At 36.8% G+C, this 11269-nt stretch overlaps 1 protein-coding gene across 1 annotated transcript; it reads left to right on the top strand.

Annotated features, from left to right (window-relative positions):
• The first annotated feature begins 301 nt into the window (after positions 1-301).
• Positions 302-913, top strand: LOC126263264 (radial spoke head 10 homolog B-like). Its single transcript, XM_049960349.1, has 2 exons — positions 302-379; positions 524-913. The coding sequence occupies exons 1-2, from the start codon at positions 302-304 to the stop codon at positions 911-913; spliced, it is 468 nt and encodes a 155-aa protein (XP_049816306.1).
• Positions 914-11269: the final 10356 nt, after the last annotated feature.

The raw sequence follows: 11269 nt of genomic DNA on the forward strand, positions 1-11269 counted from the left end.
TTCCTTCATGAAAATTGAAGGCCTTAAAAAGTGAAGATTGATAAATTTTTTCAGAGTCTTCACAGAAAGAGTTTGAGTAACTCTCTTGCATGATAGAAAAATTTTAAAAAAATTATTCATGAAGTTCATTTCATGCTGAGCACACTGGTTTTTGAATTATTCTGATATCTTTTAAAATAACTTGGCAATTAAACTTTCGGCAAACGTCGATTTCCACTAAAATTTGCCCAACCGCCATTGTAAAAATTGCTGCCAGAAAAAAACTATGACTTATAAAACATTTTAAAACAGTGTTTTGTGAATGTCTGTCTACAGGGAACTCATGATAAAAAAATCAAGAAAATCAAAAATGTTGAGCAACAAATTTTATTCATATTGGGTGATTTGAAATGGATTGACCCTAGCACGATCTAGATTTTTAGCATTTCTGTTTATCCATTGAGCTACTTAGCTCTCAGACAAGTGATAAGAAACACTTTCACAGTACAAGTCTGATGCTTTTTACTTTGTTTCTTCCCATCAGGGTGACTTCACTTCTGGTCAGATTACTGGCAAAGGTTATATTGAGTGGCCTGATCTCAGTTGGTATGAAGGAGATGTATGTCTTGGTTATCGTCACGGTTTAGGAATGTATCGTGCAACGTTTGCTGATGTGACATACAGTGGAAAATGGTATATGGGATGTAAAGAAGGACCAGGAATGCTCTATTATAGTGAAAATGTGAATAATCATTACAATGGTGAATGGGTACAAAACGAAAGGCATGGACTGGGAATGAGGTCCTATCCATCACATGCATGTTATTATGGTCAATGGATGAATGGCTTGCAACATGGTATTGGTACTATGGTGTGGTCTAACAATGATGTAAGTACTGTAACTGGTACTAATTTTGAAATGGTTATTAATTAATGAGTGATTAATTCAAATTCTTTGTTAGATATAGATTCAGATTCTTCATTCATCATTCAGCATTATTACAAGCAATAGACGTTGTTAGTTCACTTAACCTATTAATTTTATAAAATACATTTTTACACATCGCAGTTGATAATGGGCATTTCTAAAAATAATGAATAGAATGGGTTCGTTAACAAGAAGTTGTGTAACTTTTTCATAAATAATTTGATTGGCATGCTTGAGGCATATTTAGACAGTTTGTTATACATTTTAATTGTCATGTACTTATGACTATCATTAGCTTTTGCTAATCTATTTTGTGGCAAGAACAGAGAAGTACAGATTCTTGTGTTATAGTTTTGCCTTTTATTTGTTAAACCTAAATATGGTACTTCAGCAAGTACATAATTAACAGTATCAAGAATATATAGATTAATAACTGTTAATATTCTATATTTAATGAACAATGGTTTACAATGTGTCCTGTCATCTACTTTTGCCATTACTCTGGTTGCTTTCTTCTGGATCACTTATTTTTTTGCTGTTTCCCCAGAGTATTAATCCATACCATAAAACAGATTGAAAAAATCAAATTATGCCATCCTTACATATTCAAATGTCACACAGCACATTAGTCACTTCAGCAGATATACAGGGTGAGCACAAAATCTTGCCCTGCTTACAACAATTTATTACAGAATAACCATTTGACATAATAATTTACATTTGATGCCATTACATAGGTTAGTGTTACTACTTTTTTAATTAATTAATTTTTTTTTCTTATGACCACTGACATTAACAAACCTCAGTGTGTGCTCCCTTGGTAGCTTGGAGAATGTCGAGGCGGTATTCCAGCTCCTGCCAGGTGTTTCATAACATGTGTTCTGTAACAGTACTCACGACAGCTTGTATTCTTGGCTTCAGTTCGTCTACACCAGCAACTGGTGTGATGAAGACTCATTCCTTGATGTTGTTGTTGTTGTTGTTGTTGTGGTCTTCAGTCCTGAGACTGGTTTGATGCAGCTCTCCACACTACTCTATCCTGTGCAAGCTTCTTCATATCCCAGTACGTACTGCAGCCTACATCCTTCTGAATCTGCTTAGTGTATTCATCTCTTGGTCACCCTCTACGATTTTTACCCTCCACGCTGCCCTCCAATACTAAATTTGTGATCCCTCGATGCCTCAGAACATGTCCTACCAACCGATCCCTTCTTCTAGTCAAGTTGTGCCACAAGCTCCTCTTCTCTCCAATTCTATTCAATACCTCCTCATTAGTTATGTGATCTACCCATCTAATCTTCTGTGTTCTTCTGTAGCACCACATTTCGAAAAATTCTATTCTCTTCTTGTCTAAACTATTTATCGTCCATGTTTCACTTCCATACATGGCTACACTCCATACAAATACTTTCAGAAACGACTTCCTGACACTTAAATCAATACTCATTGTTAACAAATTTCTCTTCTTCAGAAACACTTTCCTTCCCATTGCCAGTCTACATTTTATATTCTCTCTACTTCGACCATCATCAGTTATTTTGCTCCCCGAATATCAAAACTCCTTTACTACTTTAAGTGTCCCATTTCCTAATCTAATTCCCTCAGCTTCATCCGACTTAATTCGACTACATTCCATTATCCTCATTTTGCTTTTGTTGATGTTCATGTTATATCCTCCTTTTAAGATACTGTCCATTCCATTCAACTGCTCTTCCAAGTCCTTTGCTGTCTCTGACAGAATTACAGTGTCATCGGCGAACCTCAAATTTTTTATTTCTTCTCCATGGATTTTAATACCTACTCCAAATTTTTCTTTTGTTTCCTTTACTGCTTGCTCAATATACAGATTGAACAACATCGGGGATAGGCTACAACCCTGTCTCACTCCCTTCCCAACCACTGCTTCCCTTTCATACCCCTCAACTCTTATAACTGCCATCTGGTTTCTGTACAAATTGTAAATAGCCTTTTGCTCCCTGTATTTTACTCCTGCCACCTTCAGAATTTGAAAGAGAGTATTCCAGTCAACATTGTCAAAAGCTTTCTCAAAGTCTACAAATGCTAGAAACGTAGATCTGCCTTTTCTTAATCTAGCTTCTAAAATAAGTTGTAGGGTCAATATTGCCTCACGTGTTCCCATATTTCTACGAAATCCAAACTGATCTTCCCCAAGGTCGGCTTCTACCAGTTTTTCCATTCGTCTGCAAAGAATTTGTGTTAGTATTTTGCAGCCGTGACCAATTAAACTTGTTGTTCGGTAATTTTCACATCTGTCAACACCTGCTTTCTTTGGGATTGGAATTATTATATTCTTCTTGAAGTCTGAGGGTATTTTGCCGGTCTCATACATCTTGCTCACCAGATGGTAGAGTTTTATCAGGACTGGCTCTCCCAAGGCTGTCAGTAGTTCTAATGGAATGTTGTCTACTCCCGGGGCTTTGTTTTGACTCAGGTCTTTCAGTGTTCTGTCGAACTCTTCACGCAGTATCATATCTCCCATTTCATCTTCATCTACATCCTCTTCCATTTCCTTAATATTGTCCTCAAGTACATTGCCCTAGTAAAGATCTCCTATATACTCCTTCCACCTTTCTGCTTTCCCTTCTTTGCTTAGAACTGGGTTTCCATCTGAGCTCTTGATATTCATTCAAGTCATTCTCTTTTCTCCAAAGGTCTCTTTAATTTTCCTGTAGGCAGTATCTATCTTACCTCTAGTGAGATAAGCCTCTACATCCTTACATTTGTCCTCTAGCCATTCGTGCTTAGACATTTTGCTCTTCCTGTCGATCTCATTTTTGAGACGTTTGTATTCCTTTTTGCCTGCTTCATTTAGTGCATTTTTATATTTTCTCCTTTCGTCAATTAAATTCAATATTTCTTGTGTCACCCAAGGATTTTGTATTAGACCTCGTCTTTTTACCTACTTGATCCTCTGCTGCCTTCACTACTTCATCCCTCAAAGCTACCCATTCTTCTTCTACTGTATTTCTTTCCCCCATTCCTGTCAATTGTTCCCTTATGCTCTCCCCAAAACTCAGTACAACCCCTGGTTTAGTCAGTTTATCCAGGTCCCATCTCCTTAAATTCCCACCTTTTTGCAGTTTCTTCAGTTTTAATCTACAGTTCATAATGAATAGATTGTGGTCAGAGTCCACATCTGCCCCTGGAAATGTCTTACAATTTAAAACCTGGTTCCTAAATCTCTGTCTTACCATTATATAATCTATCTGAAACCTGTCGGTATCTTCAGGCTTCTTCCATGTATACAACCTTCTTTTACGATTCTTGAACCAAGTGTTAGCTGTGATTAAGTTGTGCTCTGTGGAAAATTCCACCAGGCGGCTTCCTCTTTCATTTCTTACCCCCCAATCTATATTCACCTACTACGTTTCCTTCTCTCCCTTTTCCTACTACCGAATTCCAGTCACCCATGACTATTAAATTTTCGTCTCCCTTCACTATCTGAATAATTTCTTTTATTTCATCATACATTTCATCAATTTCTTCGTCATCTGCAGAGCTAGTTGGCATATAGACTTGTACTACTGTCGTAGGTGTGGGCTTCGTGTCTATCTTGGCCACAACAATGCGTTCGCTGTGCTGCTTGTAGTAGCTTACTCGCATTCCTATTGTTATATTCATTATTAAACCTGCTCCTGCATTACCCCTATTTGATTTTGTCCTTGATATAGCCCCAGAAAAAAAATCAAGGTGCATAATGTCTGCATCGGATTGAAAGGAACGGCCACCCCGCTCTCCAGACATTATGCCCCTTGACTTTTTTTCTTGCGTTATATTAAGGACAGAGTCTTGGTCACACCAGTTGCTGACATCAACGAACTGTAGGCTAGGATACAAGCTGTTGTGGCTACCGTGACAGAACACATGTTACGAAACACCTGGCGGGAGCTGGAATGCCACCTGAACATTCTCCGAGCTACCAAGGGAGCACATGTTGAGGTTTACTAACGTAAGTGGTCATAAAAAAAACTAGTAACACTAATCTATGTAATGGCATCGAATATAACTTATTATGTCAAATTGTTATTCTGTTATAAATTTTTATAATCAGGGCAAGACTTTGTGCTCACCCTATATAACTCTTGACAACCTAACCATAATGTTTTCAACATGAGAGTTTCATGTTAGTTTATTGTCAAGTATGATACCTAACAATTTTTCATTTTGGTATTCTATTTTTACAGCCTTTGATAGATTGAACCAAATAATCTGGATCTTTTTCTGATTTAACAGTAACCATTCACATTAAATCATGATATTGCATTTTCTTTTGCCAAATTCTTCTTACTACTAACAAGGTTCACAGAAAGAACAATAGTATCGCTTCCTTTCATTAAGTTATGACTTGGGAGTTTTAAACTTTTGTCACATATTCCTTAGTACTTTAGCTTAGAGAGCAAAAAAGAGTGGTCAATACAGTCAAGGCCTTGCTCAGATCACATGAGGTTACGTGTATGTGGGCATGATCCTCGAATTCTGCTAAAATGTCTCTCACTAAGAGTTCTATGGCTTTTATAGTTGACTTTTCTTTTCTGTAACCAAACTGCCATGTACTTATTAAGATATCATTTAACTCTAGGTACTCACTCACGTGCTGATACATTATGCCTTTAAAGACTTTGGCTAGTACTGTAATAAGAGGAATTGGCCGGTAGTTTGCTGGATCAGATTTGCTACCCTTCTTAAAGACTGGAGTCATTTTAAAAATATCTGTCTTATATGAATTTTTCATGTCTTTGACAATTTTAAGAACTTCATCTTGGCATACCTCTTTTAAGTGTTTCAATGAAGGTTTAGCCTGATTATGATTTAGGTTTGTGCTCTTAAGATAATATATATTTGTTATGTTGGGTTTACTAATCAACTTTTTGATTTCAACAGCACAGCTTACAAAATATTTGCTAAACATATCTACTGGTATTGGAACTGTCAAAGTTTCTGATTTCACCTTTAACTGTATTAATTACTGACCAGGGCGTTTTGCACTGGTTTTTACTATTTTATGTGAGATTATTGTTGTATCTCTGTTTCACCAATCATAGCACATTCTTATACAGTTTCTTAATGGTTATTTCAAGGTCCTTAATTTCATTGGAATTATTTACTTTACTAAGGCACTTTAACAGCTGTAGCTCATTTCTATTTTCCACAACTCTTTGGTGTACCACAATTTACTCTTTCTTGTTTTATGATATTTGTTTGGAATAAGATGAGCTTTTCGCATACCTATTAAATAGTTGTGGAATGTTTCATAAATTGTTTGGGCATTGGTATCCCATTTTTGAAATAATTTGTCCTAATTAGTTGTGCTCAGCTGGTGTTTTAGTTTTCTGAGATTGTTTTTTGTTAGCATTAAGGTATTAGATTTTGAAAAATTTTGTTCACCCTTGTTCCCAACCCCTTTTATAATATGTCTTAACTCTACTGTTAACATGGAGTGATCTGAGAAATCAAGTTCTTGTACACTGATGGAGTACATATCATGAGCACAGTTGACAAAAACATTATCTAAGCATATTTTTAGTCTTGTCTGTTATGAATTTACATGATAGAAGTTGTGCTGCCTTAGCATATTCAGTAACTTATGTACACTGAGTTTGTTACATGTTACATCAAAACTTGAATTATAGTTACATATTGTTTCCACTTTGTTATGTGGCAGGGTATACTGTCTAAATTATCTAAAAAAGTTTTTTTCATCTGAGTCAGGGGAATGGTAAGTACTAAGATTACGTTCATTACATCACGTGTGATTCCAGTAATTTCAAGTGTTTCTCTACACATGCCCATCTAAGATCTAGTTCTCTAAACTCTGTTTTATTTGAAACGTAGGTAGCAGTACCACCATTACTGTACTGGGATCTGCAAAAACTGTTTCCATGTTTATAACTTTCTGGTGTATAGTATTCTATTTGTCCAGCTTTAAGCCAATATTCAGATAAACATGGGAAAGAATACTTATTTTGTGCCAATGGCTCCTCCAGTGTTTCAACTTTACTTTCAAGACCCTTAATATTTAGAAATAAGATGTTACTGTGACTTATTTGTGAATTGGCAGGCTGATTTTTCACATTTTTTTTCCTGGCTTGAAACCATAAAAAATTGTCACTGAGTGACACATGTTTATTTTGCCTTTGGCTCCTCCTCAAGTCGTGCTGTATGGCTGCTCCAGTTGTTGTTGGTTCTGCTACTGCTACTGTTGTTGTTGCTGCTGCTGTTGCTGCTACTGCTTCTGAAGACAGTGTTGCTGCTGTTTCACATATTTCTAGTGTTTTCTCTTCTGCAACTACTGTGGTGTACTGTGAGTTGCTTGCATTTTGGGGTGTTCACTTAAGTTAACAAAATCTCACATCTGTCTTGGAGGTTGTAGCTTCACTGATAGCAGATTTCCCATTTGAGTCTCCATGTAACACACAATTCCTGTCCATGAGAGGTATGACTTCTGTATCATCACACTGCGCATTTGAGGTTTTATTTACTACATCGAAAATTTTTGTTACTGTAATGTTTTTCCCAAGTCTACTTAAATGAAAACAGTGTGTTGTGTGGAATCTTTTCTCCAAATCCCTAAATGTTCACAAATGTTACATTTTCAAACTGCATGCAAATATTTTGAGTCTCTGTATTTGCACTTTCAGTTTCTTTTTTTACACAGGGCCATTCTCTTAAGTTGTAACAACGTGACACTGAAAAAACAATCATGTTTGTTCCCCTCAGCTCATAAAATTTTCTTTTTAATGAGATTGTGGTTGTTGTTGTGGTCTTCAGTCCAGAGACTGGTTTGATCAGCTCTCCATACTACCCCATCCTATGCAAGCTTCTTCATCTTGCAGTACCTACTGCAACCTACATCTGTCTGAATCTGCTTAGTGTATTTATCTCTTGGTCTTCCTCTATGATTTTTACTCTCCATGCTGCCCTCCAGTACTTAATTGGTGATCCCTTGATGCCTCAGAACATGTCCTACCAACCAATCTCTTCTTCTAGTCAAGTTGTGCCACAAATTTCTCATCTCCCCAATTCTATTCAGTACCTCCTAATTAGTTATGTGATCTACCCATCTAATCTTCAGCATTCTTCTGTAGCACTTTATTTTGAAAACTTCTATTCTTTTCTTGTCAAAACTGTTTATCATCCATGTTTCACTTCCATACACACTCCATACACATACTTTCAGAAAGGACTTCCTGACACTTAAATCTATACTCGATGTTAACAAATGTTCCTCTTTAGAAACACTTCCCTTGCCATTACCAGTCTACATTTTATATCCTCTTTACTTTGACAATCATCAGTTATTTTGCTCCCAAAATAACAAAATTCATCTACTAATTTAAGTGTCTCTTTTCCTAATCTAATTCCCTCAGCATCACCCAACGTAATTCGACTACCTTCTGTTATCCTCATTTTGCTCTTTTTGATGTTCATCTTATATCCTCCTTTCAAGACACTGTCAATTCCATTCAACAGCTCTTCCAGGTCCTTTGCTGTCTCTGACAGAATTACAGTGTCATTGGCAAACCTCAAAGTTTTTATTTCTTCTCCATAGAATTTAATTCCTCCTCCAAATTTTTCTTCTATTTCCTTTACTGCCTACTCAATATACAGATTGAATAACTTCGGGGATAGGCTTCAACCCTGTCTCAGTCTCTACCCAACCACTGCTTCCCTTTCATGCCCCTCCACTTAACGAGACTGAGATATCCTTTTTTTTTTTTTCATTCCTTGCGCCATCATCTGATTCTGTCAGGAAGACAGAAAAGTCCTTTTTGCTTAGTGAGGAAATTTTTTCCTGATTCATTGACATAGCAGCACCTGGCTTTATTATGCAATTAAAATTCTGACTGCTTGTCCACCAAACTTTGCTCACTATATTTTGTCCTTTGTTCTCTGCATACAGTTCAGTTTTATATGTACTTACTGTCTGGAGGTTACTGATTTTCTGCCTACCTTTGTTTTGTGTGATATCTTGTTTGGCACTATTTACTTTGTCTTTTTTGCTAACATAAGTCAGTAGCGTCTCAGGTGAGCAGCTTATCAGTGGCAAATTTTTTGAGAGCACTTTAGTATGATCTTTCACTTAACTGCAGCTTAAATATTCCATGTTTTACCTCATTCACAAAGTTATTTGTTTTCCAAGTGGTACACTCGAACTGTTAACAATTGTATCACACTCCATCATAAAAAGAACTTGAAAATGATTTTCATGCCCTATATTTATGTTCCCATCACAGTTTCCTATACACTGTATTATGTGTTTGTGTCTTTTGAACTTTACTTCCAGCCAGTTCTCCAACAAAATCGAACTTCCATGCTGTGATTTTGTCGTGTTTAGTACACTTTTTTCTTCTTTAAGTTTCTTGATATCCATTTTCAACAAACAGATAATAAATTATAAACTTGCACACATTTTTTGAGCTTTGTTATTTCATCCTTACAACTGTGACAGTTTTTCTTTTTGACAGCATAATTGACTTTATTTCACAGAGCCACACACTGAATTTTTACTCTAGCAACCATCTTGAATTCTGTGTTTACTTATTGTCACTATCATTTAGAAGATTTTGACATTGACACTATATAGTATGCATTCAGTATTCAATCATTTACAGAACGTGAAACTTCCTGGCAAATTAAAGCTGTGTGCCAGACTGAGACTGGAACTCGGGGCCTTTGTTTTTCAAAGGCAAACACACTACCAACAACACTAACACGACTTTTTTTTTAATTTTTTTTTAAAGCTGAAATAACAATACTAATAGTATGAATATATACAATACATCATTTGTTTCTATTAAAAAATTCCTCAATGGAGTAGAAGGAGTTGGCCACTAGTAAGTCTTTCAGGCTCCTTTTAAACTGATCTTTATTTGTAACTAAATTTTTTATGTTTACTGGCAAATTATTGAAGATGAGTGTTCCTGAGTAGTGGACCCCTTTTTGAACTAAAGTAAGTGCTTTTAAGTCCTTGTGCAGATCATTTTTGTTCCTGGTATTGTATGTATGAACTGAGCTGTTTGTTGGAACAGGACGAGCCACAGAGATGTAGAACAATTCAAGATATATGTATCCACATACATGTAGCTGTTGTGATGTTTTGTCCATGATTGTTTGAGAACAATCTTTCAAAATTATGCCCGAAGAAAAAACTGCAGCCGCACTTTTTGATAAATGCTTCACCATAACTGGTTTTGGGCCTGGGCCCATTGCGAGATGACAGTGAGCATTTCTTGTATAAAATATTCAGCTTGCATCGTAAAAATGATGCAGACACCTATTTTGTAATACATAAAGAATAACGTTTCCACAAGATCAAAATAATATGGAATTTCTACAAGAAATCCTCACTGCCATTCTAAGAATGACCTCAAACCAAAAAACTACCAACAGAAAAGTAAAGCATTCATAAAACAGTCTGGCTGGCTGCAGCTTTTTTTTTTCTTCAGTAATATTATGAAATATTTCACTAGACTAGCATGGAAGACCAACGAAGTATTATGAAAGTAGGCCACTTACGCTATGTGATGTGACCTGGTATGAGTTCACACAGAAGAACAGATTCCGAGGTAGTCAACTGACAATGAACATTTTATCAAAAACACAAAAAGAGACACTTTTTATTAACCACAAGAGTTGCATTAAATCCATCACAGAAAACACAAGACTTCTGGATGCAGTGTGAACTGGTAGCAGTCTTATAGATTGATAACTAGTGACCAGTCTTAATTAGGGTCTTCCCTTAAACACTCTCACTGTTAAGTCTGGCAGAATAAATTTCTATGTCCAGATGGATCACAGTTTGCACAGCTGCCCTGATACACAGTTGCAGAAAAAGTCTGATGTCACTGGATACCTGGTCCTGGTTTTGGAGTGTATGGATGCCAAGGTCACAGAGCATTGCTCATGGTGCACTGGCTTTAACTGGGTCCCAATTTGGTGCTGGAACTGCAGGCTGTATGGACACTTTGGTGAGGTGATCTTTGCTTGGCACAGTGAACTGAAGTGCATTCATAGTGGCCAGGTGAAACCCTAAATGCATGCCTGGCAGGAGGATATCCATGCACTGCTTGGAGGGCACCTGACTTGTAGAGAAAAAGTAGTGCTTGTGACTGTAGCACAGTTGATGGTGACAGTTGTGCTGTGGTGGTAAGGCTGGTGAACCTCAAGGAGAGTCCAGGGCAGCAAGAGTGTCCGTTGACAGAAAATTGGCCAGTTGATATTGTTGTCTGGAATGTTTTCATACATGCAGTCCAAACACTGGCTAGTATTTGGATTGCTGGGATGTGTGATGGCTCTGGCAGGAGATGATGTGGAACTGGTGCATGGCCACCTACCAGGTGC

This window comes from Schistocerca nitens, chromosome 6 (assembly GCF_023898315.1).
Source record: "Schistocerca nitens isolate TAMUIC-IGC-003100 chromosome 6, iqSchNite1.1, whole genome shotgun sequence".
In the NCBI taxonomy this organism is placed as follows: Eukaryota; Metazoa; Arthropoda; class Insecta; order Orthoptera; family Acrididae; genus Schistocerca; species Schistocerca nitens.